The 27305-nt window shown below is 45.6% G+C and overlaps 1 protein-coding gene and 1 pseudogene across 1 annotated transcript; both read right to left on the bottom strand.

Annotated features, from left to right (window-relative positions):
• Nucleotides 1-449: 449 nt before the first annotated feature.
• On the bottom strand, nt 450-27305 carry Tango4 (transport and golgi organization 4). The gene is made up of 12 exons (XM_075688085.1): nt 27148-27305; nt 26882-26988; nt 26604-26743; nt 25211-25347; nt 24151-24249; nt 18560-18652; nt 17862-18011; nt 15189-15290; nt 6227-6438; nt 3431-3570; nt 2060-2253; nt 450-616 (listed from the first exon to the last, which is right to left on the bottom strand). The coding sequence occupies exons 1-12, from the start codon at nt 27151-27153 to the stop codon at nt 557-559; spliced, it is 1440 nt and encodes a 479-aa protein (XP_075544200.1). The 5' UTR covers nt 27154-27305; the 3' UTR covers nt 450-556.
• LOC142578648 (uncharacterized) lies at nt 6456-12576 on the bottom strand (annotated as a pseudogene).

The following is a 27305-nucleotide window of genomic DNA, read 5'->3' as shown; positions in this document are numbered from 1 at the left end:
GGCGTTGACGGATACAAATCCAAAACCACCTTTGCAACATTTGTATGTTTCATCGCATAACACGGTTGCATTGCAACAAAGCTGACAAAAAAAAAATGTGTGCCAATGCTGACTTTAGGTAACCAGCCGCCATTAAGCAACAATGTATTTTTTTTCTTGTTAAGAAATCTGCTGCGCGTTTGATTTCTACTTCGTTTAAGAGCTTTAATGTCATTTCTATGTTAGGCACATAGAAAGTGGGCACACATTTGATTTGGAAGAGTGTTGGAATCGGGCAAATGCTGCCAAATGAATCGGCAGTGTTTTGCAGTTTCTTTCTGCATATTGTTTAATTCGACCTACTGGATAATTTGATTAATTTTTTCAGTTCTGTCAGAGCTGAATGAACGCAAGTTGACTGTACTGTCAGCTTTTTCTAGCATATGGCTGAATACACCAACATCCAGAGGTTACACAGTGCAGCAACATTTTATTACAGCCTCAGATAGTGTGTTTGCATGCCACCAAAGGATTTTAACTGAGATGATGATGAAACAACGATGAGATCTGGTGAACATCAGAACCGCCTTCGTTTTGTGATGTCTGGTTTCCAGTTGATTGGGTGGGTCTCCTCAGTCTGCAATGTAAAACATATAAACCCTTTAATGACATCATACAGAAACACGCACAAAAAAAAGTTTATATGTGCAAAACGCATAGAGAATAAGCAGAATCAAAGAAAAGCAAGGATATTTTACAAGAACGTTTTCGGCTATCGGGAGAGAACCCCAGGCAGAAAAATGTAAGTGAGCTTCACTCCAAGCCACCCAAGGCTTTGTTTGCAATTTGTATCGACAGCTCTCATCGCATATGAACCATAGGTGCAGTACATTTCGTTTGCTTTACATCCAATGTGTGACACCCCTGCAGCTGGATATTGTGCATTCGTCTGTCTCTTCTGACTGTGCTTTCAAAGGAAAGCGAGTCACCTGCCAAACTTCTTCCTTGTCCTATATTCCTATTCTAGACCAACAAATGATGCTTGCTAGCTGTCATTCAGTGTTGGCCGAAAACATATACCCAGAAACTTCGTACTCAATGCTGAAAGTCAGCAAGAAAAAAAAGAATGCTCTAAATTTAGAATTAAATTATGGGGTTTTATGCCCCAAAACCATGATATGATTATGAGGCATGCCATAGTGCGGGACTTCAGATAAATTTTGACCATCTGGGGTTCTTTAGTGCGCACTCAAATCTAAGTACACAGGTGTTCTTGCATTTTGCTCCTATCAAAATGTGGCCACTGTGGCAGGGATTTGATGCCGCGATCTCACACTTAGCAGTTCAACACCATAGCCACTAAGCACCCATAGTGGGCAAAAAAAAGCTTTTCTGGTATGTTGCCTATAGGCAAAACTTGTCAATAAAGGGTTAATGTATAATGACAAATGTTTGTTCAATATTGTAGCAAATGTGCACATGCAATGCTGATGCAAGAACTCATGTAGAGGAAAAGCAATCTTGAGTTGTGCCACATTACTACACCGAAAAACATAAAAACACAACTGTTGCAGTCCTCCATCCTGCAGTCGCAAGAAACCGTGATACCCATCTACATTTCTCAAATCTGCTTTAGCAGCTGACTTCATTAATCTGACTCTTGCCCGGCAAGTGCTTGTACAGCATGTCCCACCATGCACACAAACTTAAGGGGGGGGGGGATCAGGACATCTGGAAATCTCCCCCCCCCTTGGATCCACGCATGCACGTGATGTATAGTGCATGAACACAGCGTGCAGCTACGCATCTTATGCAAGGATGTGCAACTCCAAATTTCACTGTCACAGTGCTAATGGCATTTTCTCTCCTGTGGCATTTTTACAATTTTTTAAAGATAGTATTCTGGTGAACCAAAGCTGGCACTGCTCCCTTTTGGCACAGGTTTGGATCAATAGCCGAAAATATGCAACCCACAGCAGGACTTGCCTGATGACACAGAGTGGCTTCCACTACAGTTAACAAGCTATGACAATACTGTTCAGTGAAATAAAAGAAAAGGCAAGCAAGAAGCAACACGTACAGCAGTATCGTCTTCACGGAATATTTTCACAGTTTTGTCAGCCTCAGCGGTGATCAGGCGGCTGCCACTCTGGTCAAATCCACAGGCGAATATCCCTGCCTCGCTGTCAATGGAGCCAGGCTGAACTGGTGCTTGGAGTCGCTGGAAGTTGTACCCGGTGCGCCAATCCCAGAAGAACAGTGTTCCATTATCCCCTGGACATCAAGACATCATCCGCTCTATTGGTCAGGGTAGCTATGGCTGGAAAGACTTAACAACTAGGAGTCGGCAAATATTCAAAATCAAACCAAACAGTTGCTCGATAGTGACCTGCATTTTTGTTCGTACAACATCAAAAAAATATCTTCCACCTTTTACTGTCTTGCTTTCACCCAAAATTTGCAAACATCGCAGAGTATTGTTTGTGTAAAACACTTGGAATTGCTGTTTACCTGGTGTACCCCAACATTTAGTAGCAACAGGCTGCAGGACCAGCCTGCATCACTGAAACAACTCTGTTTACCAATGGCATGATGTGCATGGGTGACAGTCGTTTTTCACCTTTTTCATAAAAGCAAGCCAAGCAAACATGTCAATAATGTATTACTAAATGATATGGTAAAAAAAATAGGCCTGCTTCTAAGAGAAGACATAACATCAAAGAAAATAAAGACATCGCAGTCGTCAATCTAGATGTTTTAATGATCTTGTCAGTGTTCTGGATGTTGGCAACGCTAAGCTTCAGCACAAACATCAACAGCTATGCACCAACTAGGCCAGCATCATACTTTCCCGTTAATATGTTTGCACTTGAAAACCCTATTAGTGATAGAGTGTGAGCAGACAGCCATAGTAGCAAAGTACCAATCCACAGGGGGTCTTCTCTGTATCTGCGAAGTCTCTTGGCGATGATGGCTTGGTTTGGTCAGACTGCAGCAGGCAAACCAATGCGTTCATTCTGTGTGTATGTTATTTATTGTTACCGTGCCTTGTATCAGCATGGCAAGGTGCTGACAGGTCACCAAAATATGCAGGAGATCCTTTGCTGGCGACACCCCACCTCCGTTTCTTTTCGTAGACCTAATCGTGATTTTTTTTTCCACCGATGTCTAGGTGTATGCTTATAATGATCTATATAAATTTAATGAAGGTATTTTTGAGCCCGATGCAACTTCGTTATAAGGTTTGACTGCATGTATCTCTTCAGCCAAACAGAATTCCTTCACATCTTAGCTGTCATGGTGCAGCGTTGATGAAATGCCTGATGAATAGAACAGTTCTGTGTGTTTAAGTGTGTCTGTCAGTGACTCTAGAGAGGAAAGTCAGGACCACAATTTAGAATTTACATTGCAGTTAGCGCAAGTTTACTGTCGGACTGTGTCCCCTACTTACCACCAGACACAAGGACGCCATCGTCATTCATGCCAAGACAGTTGACAATCGCATTGTGGCCCGAGAGATTCTGGATGAATTTCCCATCGGGGCACTTCCACTGTTTGATGTTGTCAGGACCACCAGATGCAAAGGTGTACCTGCACACAGAGACAACAGCACTGCTGTGATTACATACTCATTACTTAACACTTTACTGTCTGCGCCTATGCCCACAGGTAGCCCACTATCAATGGTTTCAACTTCAAATTTTGCCACGCTCGGAGTGCTTTTGGACAGCTAGCCCAATCTAGCACATAAAAGAGGAACCACTTTTCCAGTTTCACTTTCATGTTCCTTTTTTTCACCATGGGTGAATTTTTAAAGCCACTTTTAACTGGAAGTGATGATCACTTGGCGTTGACGTCGCGCACAGTTGCCCTTTGGCAATGGCAAATTTCGACAGATTCTGATGACTGGGTCAGAATTTTTTTATTGTGGTAGCAGCACAGATTTGGAAGATGACTGATTCATCGGACTTTAGCATGAACAGTGAAGGTGCATCAAATAGCCCTGGAACATCAGCAGGTGTACTGGTACGTTTTGTTTTCCACTCTCAACCGGTTCGTCACTGCGGTGCTGAAAGATATCCAGTGTGTCCCAAAGGTCACAGTTCTTATCTGCAGGGTGTCAACGTCATTTGGCCAGGTGTCACTTGCCAGTGGCGGTGCAAAGGGTGGAGCTTTGCGCGAGAAGGTGGCCGGGAGTGGACTGCGGCACTGCGCTACTATTGGGCTCTGCAGTGCCGCGCAGCGGCTCGAGCACGATAGCCACTAGGGCTAACATTTTACTTTGTATATAAAGAATTTATACAGATAGAAAGCTTATATTTGCAGGTATCTTGTATATGGCCTTTTATTGTGACAGCAATTATATGTACACTCCAGGCTCATTTCTGCCGTCGCCGTTGTTGTGAAGTTCCATATAAAGTCCAAGGGCGACAAAATCTTCGCCACGTGCCATATGCTGTGTGTGCGAGTGAAAGCGTGCGAGGGTGTGCCGACGATTGTCGCTCAATCTAGTGCATTCGAAGGAAGAAAGCGAACTGCAAACCCGCCGTATTCTGTTGTGCAAAATGCCGCGGGGGGATGGGAGGGAAGGGGGCAGCGTTGTGCTCCGGCAGCAAGTGCGTATTTTGCGACCGGGCACAAGGAAAATTGATGATCGCGGCTTGATCTTACATGTCATGTACCGAGGAAAGCAGGAAGGCAGCGCGGGAGGGGGGCGGCTTGGACTCCTCCAACAAGTGCATAGTTTGCATGGCTACGCATGGTTTTGCATGCCGTATCTTGAAAGGGAACTGCAGAAGGCTCATACCTTTGTGTGCAATGTGGTCTTGCCGCTCTTGTGTTGAAGCGATAGACCGCATGAAGGTCACTTTGCTTGTTGCTGCTGCCATGCTTGCTGGCGCCAGCGTTTTGACAGCGAGTGTCCGCGCTCATTAAGTTTGATGTGTTCATGCTTGCTTGTGCGCGCTGACACCGTGCTTGTTAATTCAATTAGTAAATGAATGCTTCCAAGTTTATACAGCCGACAATACTATTATCCTTACTTCGTATAGCTGTCTACTAATTTGCTATCACAACCGATACTTCGCCTTTCGGGTGAAACTGGGGCTTTTTGTTCAAAATTTATATTTTGAAATTTTTTATGTTGTCTTGGTGCAAAGCAGCATCGATGTTATTACGGAGATTTTTCGTTTTCGTTACAAGTTTTCTCGTTAAATATTTTTTTCAAATAATTGTTAATAAATGTCTGCTTGAATATAATACAGTAAAACCTCGTTGATTCGACCCTCATTAATTTGTAAGATCCCCGGCAGGCATATGCAATGTTTAATGCAATGAAACTCTCATTAATTCAGACAAATTTCGCCGCACATCGGTTAATTCGGACAACTCGTGGAGCTCGGCAAGTGCGGAGCAGCGCAAATGTGCGACGCAAAAGAGCAGGAACAGCGTTAGCGTTCACCAAAACGAAGCAGCGGAGTTCGCATCGCAGTAGTCATCAGTGGAAATCGTATGTGAATGACGTCGACGCCAGAATGCGTCGTGCCTATTTGTCCCTTTAGAGCCTTTCTTCTTGCATTTGCCACCGCGCTAAGCACCTTATTGGCCGCTTGCCTTCACGACTGCATAGTTGCCATACATGATCGCATCGATAGCAACCACAGTTTTGTCCACAGTGGTTGCGGCAAACAGTAGTTTCATCTTTACTCAGTGCGAAGCTGTTGAGGATGAAGAGCACCATCTACATCGCAATGGAGGCGACGTAGCGACACTGGCGAAAAAATAATTGGGATGTGCGCGCGGTAGTGAAAAGTGTCTCAGATGAAGACACGTGCCGCGGCTGCGCTGCGAAGGAAGTCACGAGACCTTCACTGCTGCGAGCGCTAATCCGTCACTAATGAGGATTGTACCTCCTGCACTGCTTTGTGCAAAATATAAACAGGATTTGCTGATTAATTCAGTAAATGAAAGCGCGGTAGTTGTCGCTATGTTGCAAGTCCCAGCATGCTGCCACTGGGAGTTTTCAGTGCACTGTGGTACTAAGCGGTAATCACGGCAATCTTTTTCAATTTCGGTGTCAGAAATGGCTAGTCTTGCAGGCTTCTTGGGATCGTTCCACTTCCGTTTCAAACATCAAATTTTACACGGAAGCACCTCTCTACCTAAACTATCTTAAACTGGGCTATTTACATTATCCACAATTTGTTTCAGTTGGCCTTCAATTTAACAGAAAGAGAAAAGCACGCACAGCCTGGGGTGAACAACGAGTGCCCGCACACTCTTCTTGTGGTGAGTGAGAGTGACCCGCGAGCGGCCAGCCACCAGGTCCCAGAGGCGGATGGTGCAGTCATGGCTGCCCGTCAGCACCTGTGGCTCGGATGACTGTGTCTGCACACTGGCCACTGTGTTGGTGTGGCCCACCAGCGAGTGGATGTTCGCCTTGGTCCGCATGTCCCACACCTGCAAGCAGTCCCTCGCTCATTCAAGAGATGCACACATTCTCTAACTACCAAACATTAACCATAAACCATAACCCTAACCAGACACAGGATAGCCTCATGTGGAATGAATGAAACCATGTTTATTCCACATTACAAGGCGCCGACGGTACTCCGGTGGAAAGGGGGGGGGGGGTATTTGTTACATAGTTACGACACATGTGGCGTGTCTTACCGTGTATGACAGCATGCAGTTCGAAGGTTGGAACATGAATGTTTATTGCTTCCATCTCGGAGCATATATATACGAAAGGGAGAGGTTAAAGAGAAAGGGAGAACAAGGGAAAGATATCAAACGATAAATGCACGTGCCGTCAGCGCTTGCAAGGCAGTCTGATTGCGGCTGGCATCACTTTGCAACATCTCTTCTTCCTTAATACTGAAGTGGCTGTACTGGTTTTCTTTGATGTGTAGAGCGCGGCAAGGTTTGGGGTGATCTGACGGGTTCACCGTTGCTCCCTGCGAGTTCCGGCTGAACTTCGTGCTCAGGTTCTGTTATGCCCCCTTGTTCGGCTGACATTCTCGGCGACAGTGGGTAGTCACTAGGAGTACCTGTTCTTGTCTCGATTTGCCGCTTCTTGGTCTGTACCAAGTGGTGGCATCGCATCTTCCCGGTTACACACCTGGACGACATATCGTCTTACTAATGCGGCCGGTGTTCGAATGCTCACCATTCGAGAGCCTGTTGTAGACTCTACAATTCCTGGAGACCATTTCTCACCCGTTTCCGAAGTTGCGGGCGTACACGGTAGCTTCAGGCAATGGCAGTGGCCACATGTCTGCTTCATTGGCTGGCCTACGTGTAAAGGAGGGAAACATGTACCTAAACGGGATCGAATTATATATCCGAAGAGCAGCTCTGACAGTGATTTTCCAGAGCTGTTAGGTGTCCTTCTGTAATTGAAAAGCAGCCTGTTTATCTTATCTTCCAACCGCCCCTTACCAATCTTCTTGAGGCCGTCCTTAAAGGGACACTAAAGGTTACCAGAAACTCAAGTTAAAGTGGTAGATCAATGTTCTAGAACGTCTAAGGCGTCAATATAATCGCGAACAGAGCTTTAGTAACCGAGAAATTGAGGTAAATGCATGACACGATTTGAGACCCCCCAGCGACATTCCGGTACTAGCCCGATGACGAAAGGACTCCTCATAATTTGTGTTACTAATACTCAACTACTCGTATTAAAAATATCATTTCATTCGATTATAAGACGGAAAAAAATGCTACTTGTCTACGTCTATTCGATTCTAAGAAAAAAAAACATTTTGACGTTACCCTTCAGTAATATGGGTGTTCGAAAGGTTTCGTTTTCGCTCGACTCTGCGCCGCGCACGCTTTGGAGTTTCAGCAGTTTCGTTATCGCGTCGTGCTGTGAGGGTTCTGCTGGCTCGCGAAACTTTCATTTGGAACAAGCAGCGAGAATGCCACGTCCATGTGATGTCGTGGGAAGCCCTCGTTGCTTTCCCGCTCCGGAGAGCCGGTGTCGAGGCCGCCGTCGTAGTACGCAACGACGCCGGCAGTGCGAGCCCTCAGCAGCAGGTCGCGCTCGTCGGTGCTCAAATCGCTGAAGTTGAGCCCACCATCGCGAGCCAATCTGTCGGTGTCAGGGTCTATTGCGACGAGCGTCGAAGTTAGCGTCATAGAATGAAGTACCAGCTTATGGGCGTCTTGCGCTGGAGTTTGAGGTATAGTAGCGGCGCCTGGTGGCGGTGCGGGAAACGACATCTGGGTCGTGCCAGCTTGGGTCGTATTGAGCCCTGGCTGTGTCGAAGCACGTTTCTAGGCCGAGTTTTGCGTCGATTCGCACATTTTTATGCCCTGTTGCGAGTGCGAAAAGGCTCGTCGCTTCTCATAGACCACGCCGACCACGCTGCGAGCTCGCCGCAGCCTATAGTTTAACGAAAACGGACTCTCCGTGTGCCATGGGACGTAATGTGGGAAGTAATTCGTTTCTCCTTCCGCTAGCCACCATACTCCCGCTTTCGCTCTGCTGTCGGCTCTGTCTTGGCTCTGTTTCTGACCGCGCATTCGCGTTTTGCACAGAAAAGCCGTAGCGCCGTCTGCGGACGCCGTTCTACTCACCGATGGCGCAACGTCACTATGAGACCATGATGTCAGTACTCCTCGATCGGAGGGCGGGCGATTTGAACTGCGCTAGAGGTACGCGGACGCTTCAGAACGCATTTTCTCTTAAAATAAGTCTCTCCTTGGCACGAAACAAGCGTTTCGAGGTTTCTGTGATGGTATTTCAACAGTCCACGTTGACTTAATAGTAACCTTTAGTGTCCCTTTAATTGTCCTGACAGCCCTTTCTGCTAGACCGTTCGATTGAGGGTGATATACAGCTGTCGCAGATGCATTATGTTGTTCCTGTTGAAAACAGTAGCAAACTCGTCAGCAGTAAACTGTGCTCCATTATCAGATACGATGGTTCGTGGCACACCAAATCTGCAGAAGATACGGCGCAGGCAGTTGATTGTGCATGAAGCGTTTACTTGTCGGAGTGGCACAGCTTCAATCCACTTACTGTGTGCATCTACAACCACGAGTATCATGTTCCCTGCAATAGGACTCGCAAAATCGATATGCACCCTTGCTCATTTTTCAACAGTAGCAGGCCAGCTTTTTCGTGTTGCTGTAGCTGGCATGGGCAGGTTTTGAACACAACTCTGACATGACACTGTCACTGCCTCTATTTCCTGATCTAACCCTGGCCACCAGAATGACGATCTAGCAAACGCCTTCATAGCGGACAATCCTTGATGCATCTCATGCAAAAGGTATAAGATGCGATGTCGCCCCTCCATCGGAACGACTACTCGCCGGCCCCAGTATAACAACCCGTGGGCCAAAGAAAGCTCCAATTTCTTGTCAAAAAAAAGGTGTGACACTCGTGTTCGAGCCTTTCGCGCAGGACGGCCAACTGTTCTTAGTGAATCGTATAACTTGACTCAGAGTAGGGTCACCAGCAGTTAACTGCCTTAGCTTCTCAACTGACACAGTTCCCTCACCAAACACAGTCAAAGCCAGCAGATAGTCTGGTGGGTCCACTTCTGGTGGCTTCGGCTCAGACGTCCGTTGTGGCAGTCAACTAAGGGCATCAGCCTTGAACAGTTGTTTACCAGGAGAGTATTGAAGCTGATAGCGGAATCCACCTAAGTACAGCGCCCAGCGCTGTATTCTGGCGGCTGCCAATGCTGGAGCTGGTCGATCCGTCTTCAGCAGGCCCACGAGTGGCTGGTGGTCAGTGACCAATACGAATTCTCGGCCGACGAGGTAATCATGGAATTTGGACACTCCAAACACAAGAGCAAGGGCTTCCCTCTCAAGCTGGGAATAATTCTTCTCAGCCCTTGTTAGCTTTCTAGAACACCACCAGACAGGTTTGTATATCTTTCCGAATGTATGGAAAAGCACGGCACCTATTCCTTCCTGTGAAGCATCACACTCTAGCTTGAGGGTTCTCTCGGGATCATAGTGAGCCAGCACAGCTGCTTCCCGAAGGCATTTTTTTGTTTCACGAAAAGCTGCTTCTTTGAACAAAATGTAATCATGCCCAGAAACGATCGCAACTGCTGAACATTTTGTGAGTTGGGGGCTCGCGCGATTGCTTCAACATGCTTCTCTATTGGATGCAGACCTTCACGATCAATTTTGTGACCCAGATACGTCAATGCCTCTTGGTGAAAGCTGCATTTCTCAAGTCTGAGCTTCACTCCATGCTCACGAAAACGCTGCAGTACTTGTCGTAACCTGTCGGTGCTACCAACTTTTTCTGATACTAAAACGTCATCAAGGTAAGCCTAAACACCTGTCAGGCCCTGCAAAACTGTCTCTATTTTCTGCTGGAAGATGGGAGGCGCGGAAGCTATGCCGAACGGTAGTCGGTTGTAGCAAAACAAACCACGGTGCGTATTGATTACGCACATCTTCCTTGAGTCCTCATCCATTGAGGGGAACTTGGCTATACGAGTCTCTTAAATCCAGTGTGGTGAAGCAGTCTCCACCATTCAGGCATGCGAAAATGTCATCAATGGCTGGCAACGGGTACTGCTCCAGTTCACAGACGGGGTTCAAGGTCACCTTAAAATCAACACAGATTCTAACCGCGCCGTTTTTCTTCATTACAGGCACATTGGGAGTAGCCCACTCGGCGAGCGTTACATGCGACAGTACTCCCAAGTGTTACGAGCCTATCAATCTCTTTCGAAACGTCGCATAAAGCAAATGGAAGAGAACGGGCCTTACGAAATTTCGGCATGGCGTCTTCCTTGAGCTTCGGATGGACAGGGTGTCCGCCGATTAGACGCATCTCGAGGATGAAGACGTCTTTGAACTCTGACAGGACAGCATGCATGGCGGGGATACGGCTGCTTCCTGGACTAGAGCCTTGTTGCACTGATACGTTCAACACCGAGGATCCTGCGTCATTGAACTTGGAAATCAACTCTCGTCCGCAGAGGCTCGGACCTGAACAGTTCAGGACCATCAAGGAACTCGTGACCTCCTTGTCGTTGTAGGACACTGACATCTTCAATTTCCCTAATATACTAGAAGTTCTCCAAGATAACAGGACAGTTTAATGCATGCGGGTTTTAATTGCGGCCACTGTTCACGGTTTTTCTCAAAAATCTCTTTGGACACAACACAGACGGGTGAGCCGGTGTCCACAATCATAGGTACGTCAATGCCACACCATTTGAAAGTACGAAGAACAGGTGGTGGTAGCCGACCATTGGGGGGTGCGGTTAGTGTCCAAATGTGCGCATCGTCTCCATTTGCCTCAGTGACATCCGCTGTTACTGCAAACGCTTCTCCTTGCCTGCATTGTGAACATGCTTTTGGGCGCACTTTCCGCACGTCACTTTGGCACATCTTCGCCATATGGCCGTATCCACCACAGTGGTCCAACGCCTCCTTTTCGCCCAGCCGCAGGCGTTTCTGTTGTGTTTCTTACTTCCGCAACGCCCACATACTGACACCGGTTCATCAGCTTGTCGTGCACTGACCTTGAGCACGGGCTCAAGGTAAGAAGACATCTTCTTTGTATCTTTTTCCGCTGCTTCTGCTGATATGGCAATTGCTTCAGCCTCCCTTAACATCAAATCTGTTTTCGCTAATAGCTGCTTCTGAACAGTGCTTGACCTCACTCCACAGACGATCCTGTCATGAAGCATCCGGTCTAGCATGCCACCGAAATTACAGCCATCCGCAATCCGGCGAATTTCAACGATGAACTGTTGAATGGGCTCACCTTCCAACTGGCAGCGATTGAAGAACCAGTAGCTCTCTGTTATTTCATGACGCTTGGGGTCGAAGTAGTCATCCAAAACTGACTGCTTCCTCGTATGTCAGCGAGTTAGGCTTCCTTGGTGCAACCTGTCCTGAGAGCACTTGCATGGTGCGCGTACTTAATGCTGCTACTAGCAACGCCTTCTTCTTTCCTGAGTCGCCGACGCCAGTTGCCTCAAAATAAGCTTCTGCCTTCGTGGTGTAAGCCTTCCAGTTGTTGGACTGGTCATTGTATTCCGGTAGTTGATGATGAGCCATGGTCAGTATTCCCGCGGCCGCTGTTTCCCGCTTAACTGCCTGGCTTAATTCATTTTTCACCTCGAGGGTTCTGTCTGGCCTCGTCGCCGCTGTTATATAGTTATGACACACGTGGCGTGTCTTACTGTATACGACAGCACGCAGTTCGAAGGTTGGAACATGAATATTTATTGCTTACGTCTCGGAGCGTATATATATATATACGAAACGGAGAGGGGGAAGGGAAAAGGGAGAACAAAGGAAAGATATCAAACGATAAACGCATTCGCCGTCAACGCTTGCAAGGCAGTCTGATTGCGGCTGACGTCACTTTACAACAGTATTATTGCAAAAAGAGAAGGGTGTGAACAAACTGTAGAAATACAATGTACGTGCTCAAGCTGGTGGAAAGCAAATGAGCCTGAAGTGGCAGTGTACCTATCCTTCTCAACTATCTAAAGTGCTGACAATGACCATGCCTGACCCTGAATGATGCCCTGGGAAGAAGATATTTTTCTGCGACTGCAAAGTAGTGCTGCAATGAATCCATGTGACATCATCTGTCATTATCACCCCAAAGTGCCACATCTAGGGAAAAAAAAACATTTGCTGTGGCGAAACAGCTGAAGTGGCACACCGGGCACACATTTTATGAGCAGTATTTTCGTACTGCACCATTACTGAGTGAATTGACAGGATCGGCAGAAAAGTGCCACACCAACAAATTCTTATCACAGTAGAAATGCGTCACATGGGATATCATGTTGTACAAAAGTGATGTAGAAAAATGTAGAGATAATGTCATAAGCTCAGCCTATGAATCTCACTACATTTCTTGCATCGACATTTTCACACTATGGAAGCCTTCCTGCTTTCAAGGAAACTACAAGGACAACCAAAAGAAGACATGCACAAATCTTTTTATCGTATAGCAACAATAGATGAATATGAAAATTTCATAAATGTACAAAGTCCTGTTAATTTTATGATAATTCATTACACAACGAAGGCTTACAATTGTTCAGCAGAGCATGTGGGAATGTACCAATTATTGCATGATGTCTATTTGGAAAGAAAACAAGAAACCTAATTCTTTGGCAAGGTCTGAGCAGCAATATCAAGTAAAAGCTCGTCCATTTGAAATTTTTGATAATTCGAAGCAGCTGCCGCAGTCCTTGCAACAAGGTATTGAAAGCAATATATAATGCATCCGGCTAATTCACTTTGAAATTAGATGTGTGCGCTGTGTCGGTTTTGACCAGCAGCGGCACGGTGGTCGTTTCCAGTCGGCGGCGGCGGTGCGCGGCCACTTTACATTGGCAGCAGCGGCGGCGTGGAAACCGAAAGCACAATTTTAACCCTTTGAGGGTCAATGACGTAAATATACGGCGCCACGAATAAAGTCCGAAATGGTCGATGCCGTATATTTGCGGCACTGTCTGTATGCTTAAAAAGCGAGACTTCACGATTCCACGACTCTGCCCTATGCACATGGTGTGCTAGGAGGTTACATGGCTCGGTGCTCTCGCAGGTGGTTGCTAGGCAACGCGAGGCGGCGCACAGCTGGGCTCAGTTTTCTGGTAACGCTCCATGGCTGAACAAAGGCTTAAACAGTTCCGCTGTTCAAAATGAGAAATTCTAGCTGCCGAACGATGGCCCTGACAGCCGCCGCGCACTCATTTTCCAGACTTCTATACGCGCCTCTCTCCCGTCACCCTTCCACCCCTCCGAACAGGAATGGGCTGTGCCCATAGCTCTACGCTGCGCAACCCTACAAAACCCGAATGGACTGCGCCAAGTGCACTACTCCCAGATTGCTCGCTGGTTTCTCATTCAGCGCGGTTCTGTAAACAGCTTAATTGCTCGCATTTGTTTTTGTTGGTTACGTTGAAACTGTTCCTGGCCACGTGGTTTCCCAGCCTCGTTTTGACATGAGACTCGTTTGACTAGCCGCCGAAACAGAAGATGGCTGATTCGCCCACTGTTCATCGCCAATGCACAACGTTGCCGGTGAAGAGAAGGCACGCGGCTATAGATTTGGAAACTAGTGCTTCTAATCTAGTGCTTCTAACCAGCAAGGTGGTCATTGCGAACATGCTTGCATCGGATAGCAACGGCGACGATGGCAGCGATGACGTGGTATGAGGCTGCCTCACAGGAGTCCCAGCAGATGATTTAGTCGCTTCGGTGCTTCGTTTTCACAAGGAAGCCTCCGCTCACTACGTGAAGCACGGAGGCTCACTACGTGAAGCACCTGGATGCCTTGGAGAAGATGTCGGCAAGCTTCGCATAAAGCATGCAAGGCTGACAGACATAGGGTTTCTCGTGCAAGCCAGTGAGAAGCACATTGCAAGATGCTTGTGGCGATCTCGCCTCAGCGTTTCTTCTGGATTTCTCAAGCTGACAGGCTGCTGTGGCAACTTTCTCGCACTTTTTGAAAGTCCCCTTTTGGGGCCACCAATGCGATGCCTCGGCGGAGCTCGCATATTGCTTGCCACCTGAGACCCCTTTCTGCAGTTGTTAGATCAGTGCCCTTTGTTCCTTAATGCTGACAGCCGCGGCTTGTTACACATGATCGGAGTACTCGGGAAGTAGCTAAACGAGTAAACACAATCAGCAGTTGGATAGAGGAATGTGGCGGGGAGAGGCACTGGCCTTTCTGCCATTCGTTTTGTAACAGCTCCGCCATCCCCCTATTTTAATTTTTTCATGCTTGCCGGTTATAACAATGGAATTTTCGTGGATCTTGAATATTGTTATAGGTGGGTTCCACTGTATTATGTTTCACACCATATTGATTCACTAGCGCAGCAGAACCTAGTTGATACAATCCCCGCTTTGTACGATTTCCCAGCACCAACATTCACGATTGAGAACATAATGAAATGAACCAATACAGTTACATCTTTCTTTCTTTCTTTTCCCCGGTTAATACATTCTTTCTTTCTGCGCCAATGTTCAGTACATTGCCAAATTGCCTGTGGTTGCACGATACATTTTTCTGGCCACGAGATGCCCAGTAAAGAAGAAAAGGCATGAGCATTACCATAATAGAAGTTCGCACAACTATAGCACAATCAACTGCCTGAATTCTAATGACGCCAACGTCTGGTGCTGTCTTTCTGAGCAGACTTCCACTTGTGTAAAATACTGAAGGATGAAAAAGAGATGAGAATGCTTACCCTTGTTGTTGCATCCCGACCGCCAGTGACCAGGATGTCTATGGTAGGATGCAGAGAGAGAGCGTAGACACCACTCAAGTGGCCGTGGTAGTGTCGTATAACCTGCGCACAAGGTCAGCATAGAAGCAGTTACAGTGCTGCTTCTATATTGCAAACACTACGATTCCCTGTGCACCAAAAATTAGCCGGTTAAAGAGGCCTTTCAATTACTATGATTTCTTTATTTGGGGAGCGGGCATTGCGTGGTGCTTGCAATTCATCTGGCCACTAGATCACCTCTACCGTTAAACCCAACAGAGTTGCTTGAATACTGTAACACTGGCACGCCTTGCAAAGCCTCTACGGTAAAGGCTTGTCAATTTCGCACGGCCAGAATAAATTCACAAGCTACTGGCATGTCAAATTATAAATATGCCAGGAAACAGATCAATAGATCAACATGTCATTATTTAGCAAAAAGAAATCTGTTACCCTTGTTTGCACTTTACATGAAACCTGTGCAGAAACTCCAATTTTTGTTGTCTCGTGCAAATGATACATGCTCACAGCCTTTCAGGAGACCCGGTGCAAAATTTCTACAGCATTTGTGTAATATTCAGATCTTTATCCTAAAGGACACTCTTTTCCTTATTATGCATGTCTCTCAACTGTTACATCACCAGTGAACCAGGTGGCAACAATTGGCAACAAGGTGGCACTGTAGCCTCTCAACTTTGAAGGTAGCATGTGGGAACAGTCATCCTTTTTGCCATTAACTTCCACCATGCTTTTCACATCGCAAGCCTACATATGAAACAACTGCTTGCTGCAACCTCTGTCTCCACCAAAGGAGAGGAAGCATTCTCATGAGTTACTTTAAGCGTGATGATGATGCACACTAAGCTATTAGAGTTTGGCCGGATGTTAGCAACACTTTTGCATTGCACATTCACAGTGCATGACCAAATACCTCTCAAACAAAATGGCAAGATTGAATTAAGGTAGAGTTTCACTAATTTGACTGATTAATTTCATCCTTAACTAAGGTACTGGTCAGCCCTCATACATTTTTTATGAGCCAAGATGTTCATTCTTTCTATCCTGAAATTTGCTGTGACCATCCATTCGAACTTGACTGGTTAGCAAACACATGGTTGACTCCGATGGCGAAATCCATGATATCAAGTGTCAGCAGAGCTAGCAGACAGTGAATGTGTCGAAGACACGCTATCTCCCACTGAAAACCCATTTTTGCACAGCCCTAAGCAAATTTTCAATTGAAGATGGCCGCTTACAATGAATGACATACTTTTGATGGCCACTGTCACCATAGTAAGCCAGTGTTTACAGCAGCAGCTGCAAGCCTTACTGGAAAAGTCTGCAGACTTTTCCAGTGAAAGCTTCCTAGGTGTCGCCATAATGCAAAACCTATATGGCTCAAAAGCACTAGAGACAGGAGCAACACACTTGGAACCCATGCATAAGAAACTGGTGTTCTTGTTCCCAGGTTGAATTTCCTTCAGAAATTCCAATACAGGAACTAGAGGGAGACTATGCACACCTTTTCTTGACAGTGCAGCTTCCTTGTGTGGCTTCTTTCCTTGTGTTGCCAGATTTAGGTAGACTTAGGTCAACTGACTGGACTCTTGGCCTTTTTGTTTTATTAGGACTTGCTTTTATGTCTTGTCTGTTCCAATACAGTTGAAACTCGATTTAACAAGTGATGACCACACTTGAATTAATTTGTTAAATCAGGCAGTTCGTAAAACTGAGAAGAAAATTTCGCGGTCCTTCAACATCTAAAATTGCAACGTAGCGACACGCAAAGGCTACCGTGGCATTATATTTGCCATTAATCCCGCCATCTGTCACTTAAACCATGTAATAACGAAAGCAACCACCACCGCCCCTACCGAGGCAGTGTTGAGTGGGCTGTTCTGTGCCTAGGCGTGGTGTGCAGTCTCATCTAAATAAAGCAAGGCATGTGACCATGGCACCTAGATGTTTCAATGCGATAGCTTTAGAGCGCACGCTCGAAGAGCCCATCTGTGTCAAAATTACAAAGAAATTGCCACTTTCTTTACTCATTCATTTCAAGAAATACCGGTACTTCGTTAAATCTAGTTTGGCCAAGTTTGTTTCGTTAATTCGGGTTGATGATAACACTGAACCATATGGGTACCTGCCGGTGAATGGAAATTTATTCATTCATATTTAAAACAGCGCCAAAAAAACACGGACAAGGAAGGACACAGGACGAGCGCTGTCCTGTGTCCTTCCTTGTCCGCGTTTTTTTGGCGCTGTTTTAAATATGAATGATCCGTACCAACTAGCTCGCACCCAAGCCCTTCTGAGAAATTTATTCGTTATGTCGGGAACTTCGTAAAATCTGGTTTCGTAAAATCGAGTTTTAACTGTACTTATTTTTGCTCTATTGTTCAGCAGTATCTCCGGTTAGGACAGGATGGAGTCCAAGTATTAACGCCATGGCTTTGCTGTTTGTCACTGTATGGTATCTGTTTGCAATTTGCCTCACTTAGCTTTTCTGGTTTTCATAATATTTAGTTTTTGGAGAGCTTTCTAAATATGAATGGTTGGCTTTCTTCAACAAGTTGGCAAGTTTCACTCATATGTGTTTATTTTTCTGTCCACTTTGCATAACTTAATGCACAAACATTGCTGGGGAGCACCTGCCTTGTTGTACTCGAGGTCCCAGCACTTGACCTGCTTGTCCTCACCGCAGGAGAAGAGGTACGGCTGGCGTGGGCTGACAGCTAGGCCTCGTACGCCACTGATGTGTCCAGTCAGGGACAGCTTCAGCCTCCCTGTAGCTAGGTCCCAAATCTGCACACACGACAAGGATGGGTCCTCATGAGGAACACCAAACAATGGGCTGAACAACATTGGGGGAAGCTTTAGCTCAGGCACAACTTCAATTTCCTTATGCAAATACAGGTAAAATGCAGAAGTGTCCTCATCAGACAACCTCCCTTTGAGGTGTGTTTACCGCTGCATGCTTAAACCTGTCTGTGCTTGGTGCAATTTGGAGCAATTGAAGCCAACTGGTTTTTAGAGTGCCACACCACCATTATAATTGCAGATGGCAATGTCCACAGTATAGTGTACACGCAATTTGTGTGGGGAATAATAGAAGGAAACCTGAAGCAAACAATGGAGGTGTCCAAATTTCCCATAACAATTTTAAAACGGCTCTGTTGGTCTCATGGCCGTGCCCTAAAGGATTCCAAATACAATCATGCCCAAGAACAGAGTCAACGATTGTACATAGTGAGAAGCAATGCAACAGCCTGACCATTCTTTCTTATATAGAGCTCCAATTTTCACAAATTCTAGTATTAGTATTATGCTTGAGTCATCATCTGTGCTCTCACCTTAATAATCCTGTCATTTGATCCTGTGCAGAACCACTGGTTTCCAGGCTCCACTGCAAGGCAGCGAACCCAGCCAGTGTGCCCACTGATCACCTGCAAGAAATCATGCAGGACAACAGAAGGCATGAACGCTTAGGTCAAGACTGTGTATCTTGCCCCGAGTACAACTGACAGCCTACTTGAGCCAAGCAGTAAGAAAAAAACTAAATCGGCAGAACGACTATACAGACACAGCACCATGTAATCTTCTCTGTTCTTTCTGTCGTGTTATATTTCTCGTGCTGCCTGCCTGAAGAATGGAATACCAACCTGCCCAGCAAATCATCCTTCTGGCGTCCCAAAACCACACAGTGGGCTATAAAAGACACAGTAGTGGGGTGCTCTTGACCACTTGTACTTTCTTAACGGGCACCCCAAGCATGTTACAAGAGCGTTTTTGCATTCTGCCACCATCATCACGTGGCTGCCATGACCAGGATCAAACCCACAATCCTGTGATCAGCAGTAGAATGCCATAGCCAATGTGCTACCGATCATATTCACTAAAAGTTTGATAGTGCAAGGAGCCAACTACAAAAAACAATAGCATTATGCGTACGACTAGGGACAAAAAAAGAAACGAAAGAAAACAATGAAAAAGGTAATGTACATCACTATGGCAGATACGAACACCTAAGGCAAGAGGCATTGCATAAAGACGAATAGTGGCTCAACATTAACATAAAGCATGACATGAAGCAAACAAATTACAACAGCATTGCACCTATAACTTTGAACAAGCTAATTTATATGAATTTACAAAAGATAAAGATACATGTACAGACTAAACTTTATCCAAGGAATAAGGATAAAATCAAATACAACTTCCGCACGGTACGTGTAGCTTTGTACTGTTCACAACAGACATCATAACATCCACTGCCGACTTTCCTTTGATGAAAGAAGGTCAGAAGGGTGAAAAGTACAACCATAAAATGCATAGCTATTTCAAAGTTGCTATAATATCAGAAAAGCCCTTCGACAGTGCAGGAGTGCTGGAAAAGGTGAGACAGATACACTAATTACTGAGAACACGACATATTTATTGTTGACAGCTTCAATAAAGATGCAGGTTTCTACAGAAATCTGCATGGAAGTTTGCGAGAAGGTTCCTCATGTAAAAGCTGAGCTACTGCAGCCTTGGTGCCTTGGCTAGCACCGTAAAAAAGTATCGGTATGAAAATACTCGAATACAACAGATTCAAACTGAATAGCGAACGTTGGGATAATTCGATTCGCGAATCGAATATCTACTATTCGATTTTTCGATATGGCGATTGACGCGCAGTGCCACATGTCGCAGGCGGTGCGGAGCCTCCCGCGCTCAATGCTGCGCAAGTGAACGTTTTACTTCGTTTTCAGCGCAAATGGAGCGCTCATGCCGGACTGTTTCTGCGAACTCTCTCCAACGTCGGCCCAATGCAGGATCGCACACACCGCGCCCAAACACCGCAATTCGCACACGGGCATCCCGTCGGCCAGGTCCGCCTCTGTCAGTACAAGGCTCGTTCGGGTCGACAGGACCGACCGAAATGATAATGCGATGCAAACAGAGGGAACGGCAGTAAAGCAGTGCGTATACCGTTAAGTATGAAGGCAGGTGCAAAAATGGGCCGATTAGGCACGCAGATCGTGTTGAACACATGGTGAAAAACTTCACACCGCTGCTTCAAAAGCCATCAATCTGACCCGCACGAACATTTTAGTGGCAGTCCTTCCGCGACGGCTTGCGGCCCGTTACCACATCGGCCAGAGGCGAACAGTGCCTAGGTCATTACAGGCGTAATGACCTAGGCACTGTTCGCCATCGGCATTGCTTCATCGAGTGTCCGTGACTAAAGTTACGGTTTGATGCCGAATCAACGCAGCTGTGTTCGCAGCAGTCAGGCAACACTCGGAAAGCCGACAAAATGCCTAGCAAACGAAAGCAAGACTACGCAAGTTGTTCACGGGCGCCACGTTTGCGAAACACCGTACGGCAGCGTCCTCTCGTTCCCAACGCTGTTCGCAGACGGACATCGGTGTCTTGTTTTGGTTTCGAGCAACCCATCACAAGTGTATCTTTGGATTTACACGGTGGGCGCGAAAGTGTCACAACCCGATTGCATGCGGTTAACGAGGGGAGGGAGGGTCATGGCGCCCACTTGCCCCGACACTTTGGATTTCAGAATCATTAATAAGTGGCAAATCACGTGCCGAACCTAACAACGAAACTGTGTGGATGGCACCTGCTCTTTAGTATCAGCGCTTGCTACACGTGGAAAGGTGATTGAGTCACGTGATGCGCGGTCCCTTTGTCTGTCGCGCAGATCGGCCTTACGATAACCCTACCTGCCGTAAAGTTGGGCCAGCCTTTCTGTATATTTGAGAAGGGCTACAAAGCAAAACATTTTATGCGATTAAACAAGGCCACAAAACACAGGTCCACTATTAAACTGAGAACCTCACTGGTATTCAATACAACAGAACATCACTAATTCATTAGTTTCAAAGGAAAAAAGGCACTTTATACTGTTCAACAAAAATTCTATTGATTAAAGAAATATTTTCCTGACCTTTATACACTAGAACTGAGCTGTAATCAATGCTGGCATACTAATTTGGTATTCCCTTTAATAAGAGTAGCTTGTACTGTATTTCTTGATTTCTATGTACCTATGTTACTGATAGCTTACTACATTCTTGTTACACAATACTAAGAGACTCCTGAGCACATGCAGCACCGTGTTTTCTTGGCCGAAATTTGTAAGCATTACATTTTGAGAAAAATTTTGCGATATTCAATTCAATATTTCGCTTTTCCTTTTCTTGATTAAAAATCTATTTGGTATTCACACACCCACAGTACAAAGAGCTTTGTTGACATCCACCACTCACCTTAAACACAAGTTTTTTATTGGCTCAGCCACATTCTAAGAACCCAAGAAATTTCTACTGGTGTGTCAATTACAGTTCCGGCTGAAGCTACTTGCTTGCCAAAGCATAAAAAAAAAAGAGAAATAGCTGCATGCTAGCACACACTGCCCATCTGTCCTACAATTGTGTTGCAACTTCAAAGCAAGCTTCTGTTAAATTATTAGGTGCACTCATTATGAATTGTGTAAAACGAGTAAACTCCACATGGAACCACAAAAACTTCAACTAGCAGAGTCAATAATGGAAACGAACTAAATGTTTTACCATTGCTTGGGTCTGTTTTCCTCCACGGGTACATTGTGTTATTACAAGTAACATTTTATCTAATGAACACACCTTTTCACAATGGCTGCATACAGGGTCCATTATGAAAGTAATGCTCATTTTCTGGGAAAAATAGCTTTGCTGACTGGACCTGTACAAATGGTTAAAATTCTTCAAAATACTCTCCCCCTGCATCCCTGCACTTGCGGAGACATGTCTGCCACGTCTGAAAGGCACCATGAAAGTCCTCAACAGGAATGTCTCTCAGGAATGCTGTAACATGCTTTTATATGTTTTCCTAGGTCTCCCAATGCTTTCCTTTCAGCGCTCTCTTCAGTTGGGAAAAAAAAAAAAAAAGTCGCATGGAATTACAGTCATCCCCATCCCCCCCCCTACAGTGAGGACTGTAAGGGGGATGAGGGACCACCGGGGTGTTGCTCCGGACCAGGAAGTTGGTAACAATGAAGGACATGTGGCTGGGGGCATTGTCATGGTGGAGCTTGACCGTGTCTTTGACGTTAGCCCTCAAGCGCACGACCCAGCATTTCAATCTCTTGAGCACCTCCAGGTAAAAGGCTGAGTTGACTGCTTCACCCTGCGGTACAAACTCAAAATGGACAATTCCTCGGGAGTCACAAACAATGAGCATCGCTTTAATGTGAGACTTGCTCATTGGTGCTTTCTTGGGGTGGGGGGATGATATTGTGTGCCGCTCGCTGCTCTGCCTTTTTGATTCTGGGTCGTACTCTAATATCCAGGATTCGTCTCCGGTTACGACAGAGTTCAGAAAGTCCGGCTCATTTTGAATCAAATCCAACAATTCTCAACAGCGCAAAACTCAAAGTTCTTTCTGATCTTCTATCAACACTTTTGGCACAAGCTTCGTGCAGACCTTGCGCATTGGATAGTGACCTTGCGATCCTCGGTCACCATCCCATGTACCACAAATGTGGACATGTGTAGGGTGTCGGCAATTTGCTGGATGCTCACTTGACGATCGGAATGCAAAACTTCGCACACACGATCCACGTTTTCGTTGGTTCTGGTCGTCGTTGGGCGTCCAAAACTGCGTTCGTCGGCGACCTCCACCTGGCCCCCCTTGAACACCTTGTGCCACCTCCCGGACTGCAACCTTGATATGCACTCGTCCTTGAAGGCCTCTTGAAGCATCTGGAATGTTTCGGTTGCCTTCTTTCCAAGCTTCACGCAAAACTTGATAGCCTATCACTGTTCAAGCAAACGCTCCATCGCGCCGTGTTACCTGCTCACACTGCTCGCAGTAAACTGGCAACCGGCTGCGTTGGCCGGGCAGAACCTTTGCCGCATTTCCCGATCGCTTTTATCGTGCTGCCATGAATAGTCGCGTCATAAAATCATGTGCATTACTTTCACAATGGACTCTGTATAATAGATAATGTGTGTAGTGTACTGAAAGCACTGGGCAGTGGGCATGGTGCTGGCGAAAAAGAAGACGACGAGAAGTGCTTTCTTACCCGTTTCGCTGTAGCACCGGCTTGTTTCGGCCTACTGCTGCAAACCTAGAACTAGTGCTGCTAGGTGAACACTCCCATTGTAATTGTTGGAGGCACTGGGTTTCTCTTCGACATCCTGGAACTCCGCAGTCGGACGCTACCACAAGCTACTGAAATGGATGATCCGGGAACGCCCCAGGCTGCTGTTCTCGTGCCCTCCCCCCCCCCCCCCCAATTGAGGCTGTCTCCTGTTAACTGTATCTCGAGGGTCAAGATACAATTACCAAGACATGCGCTCAATCGAAACAAAGGAACGCTCCCCTTTGTCTTACACGCGGAGCTTGCACCACATGCTGAAACCTATTTAAGTAGGCATTTCAACCTTTTTGCCCCATTGTGAACAAGGCTTCCGTATGGAAGCCAAAACATCCTGTTTACGAAGTTGTAACTTGGTCGGTGTACATCTTTCTTCGCTATGTTTCATCCCTACCAGACGGGCTTCTGTCGAACTCTCGATTACACTATTATGGTGCTCAAGTTTTACTTCACTACTATATATTTTCACTGCAAGCACCAGTTTTTTTGTTTTTTTTTTTAGGCTACTGAACTCGTTACTAGGCATAGAATGACATCCTTACAACTCCTCTCAACTGCTGGTCGTACCTGAATAAAATGCACACGCTTTCGCGTTTCCACACTCGCCCTCGTGCCTCTTGGAGTGCTCGGCAATAGGCCAACCAAAAAGAACTGCTTCACAAACTCCAGTACTAAAACACAGGGTGCATTTGCAGTGCACTCCTCACAAAAATTTCGCTACAGTGCTCAAACAAGGGATCGTGAACAGTAACACAATATGCCTATTTTTGAGACTTTCACAAAAATGAAAAGCATGTACGCTACCCTGTATAGCTTCCATGGTGGATGCCACTGAGGCTTTGGCACAGTCACTGGTTTTCGTTGAACTTGTGATAATTGTTGTTGTCCTGCGAGCACAAGAGCCTAAAAGGACGAGGGAGAAGCATAAATAAAAAGACTAGGAAATCCCACTAGCAATTGTCAACACATCACATTGAAGCAAAATGACGACATTCTTCACTACGAGGTAACCCATCCTCGTCATATATTCCCAAATTAACAAAAGTCCATCAAAATAACCACTTATAGCAAAGCTGCCAGCCACCAAAGTTTATATATACTTATAAGCGACACTTCCTTTAAAAATTTTTGCTACTTTAACAGAGCACAATACCAAATTATTACACATTGGCTCAGCCCTATGGCTATCTATACAAGTGTTGGTGAAACCAAGCAACTGAAAGAAACTAATACAAAACCAAATCGTGAAATCTGCTACTTAAGCTTGTAACTTGTGCACAATGAATCAGTCTGCACTGGATGCAAATTAAAAGCTGCCTTACAGCCTACAGAATGAACCCAGTGCTGCCAGTTATCATGAGCAGTGTTAATTTTTCAACATATTGAACTTCTACATTGCTAATTTTCTTCAGTGACTACTTTTCACAAGCCTAACCACTGTTATGTTATCACATGGCACAAAATGTGCCTTCATGTATCTAAACTTTCTTGAATGCTGCCGTTGATGCTAGAATAAATGAACCTTGTCTTATCTAATTGCATGCGCAAAGTAAATAGTGGTTTACATTCTAGAATGTGTGGGAGCACCAGTGATCATGCTGGAATTTACAGTGAGTCATGTATAAATAGCCAACACTTTTGCTGTAGATTATATATTGATGACCGCCAACTGTGCTTGCTGCTATTGTTGTGCTTTGAGTGTTACTTGTTTTTTGGGCACAAATTCTCCCAACAAAGAGCTAGATTTGCAACTCACAGTTGGGCGCTGTGATTTTTCACCTACAACATGACAATGTAATTTATTCCATGCATGAATGAAGCTCACTGCTGCCTCAGGCCCCAAGTGAAGATATCAGAAGCATACCTGTGATGTTGGTGGTGGTGCAGCTTTCATCACTGCATAGTCATCAACACCTGGTGGTGGGGCATCATCATCGTACACAGGCAATGGCATTATGTCCATGCCCGAATACGTCAACTCTTGCAGCTTCATTTCTTTACCTAAAGGACAGAAACATGACATTTTCATTACAGACATTTAGTCAGCAAGTGCTGCTACTCGTGTAGTGTGGTAGCATCACAAATTAGTAGAAGAATGTGTATACCATTGGTGCCAGAGCTTATGGAACACAGGATGAGTAAATAAGCTGAAATTTCCATGACAGCCACTCATACCACATAGAATAGGGGGTATATAAAATCCTTTGAACAGGCTTTGTCACACATTTCAGTTACTTGGATCAAGATGGCTGGCCCCACTGCAGAAGCTAAGAAACACATTCTAAAAACTGGGATAAAGCAAGGAATGCAGGGTGCCAGCTATGTGCATTCTTAATGCACATAGAAGACCAAGGTCCAATATCTCTGCTAGGTCATATCAGAGCTGTGGTGAAGTGCACTTGCTGAAGTTGGCATATCCATCATTCAGAGCTGCAGTCTGCACTAGTGCATGCTGACAAGAGAGAATTCACGCATGACATGGCCAAGTTGCAGAGACATCAAATGTTCTCATTAAATAGAGGGCCCACAAGTTAGAAAATATATAAAATGCTGAGCTTTTGCAAGGTATCTGCAGAAAGCAAGTATGTCAACCAACAGGATGCATACTATTAAAAATCATGAGGCAGAAAGATCACTGACAAGGAAATAAACATAAATATGCTGTTTTCCAATTCCTGGCGATCCCTTAAGTGTTACACATATCTTCCAAGATGAGACAAAATGTATGCAAATTTATTTAATCTTAGGATACCACATGACACTGCCGCAGTAAACTCTCGTATTTCTGAATTATGTGGCACGATCATTCAGTAGCGCACACTAATGCAGCACTGACATCAAATTCAAACACCTGTGTCATTCAGACCATCTGTACGACATGGGTATTGTCAATCAAACACCAAACATTAGCGTTAAAAAAAAAAAGACAGAAGGCTAGCACATATTTCAATTGGATTCTAACCGGCATTGACGTGTTTGACTTAGACTGCAGCACCTTTTGAAATAGACACCAAAGTGACGTGAAGGCATCCCGCGGTGTAGGCAATGCCTACAGGAGAATGACAGACTAAGGAAATCAGGCCAGCTGCCGCCATTATCCCTCATTTAATCTGTTAGTCAGATCCGCACTGCTGTTTAAAAAGGATAAAAGCAGTGTAGCGCATAACGTGAAATGCGCACCAGTACGTAAATTGAACAGAAGCCTTTAGCTCCAAATCATGCACAACGTTTTATGTAGCGAAAATTGAAGAACTCACTTTTTGACACTTCGTCATGGTAAGATGCTCCTGTGCGGTGCCCTTCTGCGTTATGTCTGTACGTTTGTGGGTTTGACTTTACAAGGTGCATCACAAGGCCATATTCGTCTTTCGTCTTGACAGTCATTTTGAGTTTCTCACTGAAATAAATAGGGCAAAATTCATTTGCGCCAACTTCTTGTTGGCCGACATGAGGTACGTGCGCAATTTCACAAATACTACGTCACAACATAAGACCAGACAGAGCCTTGCGTGAGTGTTTCAGTATGACCACTCGCCATGTATCATCTTGCGGTGGAGGGTTCGCTTGGTCAGACAGGAACATGTCATGCGTGCGTTTCAGAGACCGGAACACGAGAGTGTGGACAGAGTGCTTTTGAACGTCCTGCAAGAGCAAAGGAAAAAGACATGCACAGCAGAGAGCGCCTACAAACAACTGTGCACACTTCTATGAAAAAGCCATGCGAAAACAGTCTCGAACATTGTGAACTAAAAGGACGCAAGATAAGCCGCAATACGAGGACATTGCCCGTGCGCTTCTTACCTCCATGCTTAAGAACACTTATCGCAACGATATGCGTTCACCGCTGACGTTTGTGTATTAAACCATTCAAATGGTTTAATACACCTACGATACTGCGACGGTCCTACGCTCCTTTTCATAAAATGCTATTGCATTGTGGCTATGTCATAGGATTGTAC

Source organism: Dermacentor variabilis, chromosome 4 (genome assembly GCF_050947875.1).
Source record: "Dermacentor variabilis isolate Ectoservices chromosome 4, ASM5094787v1, whole genome shotgun sequence".
NCBI lineage: Eukaryota > Metazoa > Arthropoda > Arachnida > Ixodida > Ixodidae > Dermacentor > Dermacentor variabilis.
This window is presented reverse-complemented; position numbering and strand designations above follow the sequence as displayed.

Coding starts and splice junctions, on each gene's coding strand:
- Tango4 (XM_075688085.1), bottom strand. Junction 25,348..26,603: donor CCATGACGAAGTGTCAAAAA/GTGAGTTCTTCA, acceptor TCTGTCCTTTAG/GTAAAGAAATGAAGCTGCAA. Junction 2,254..3,430: donor TGGCGTCCTTGTGTCTGGTG/GTAAGTAGGGGA, acceptor CTTGATGTCCAG/GGGATAATGGAACACTGTTC.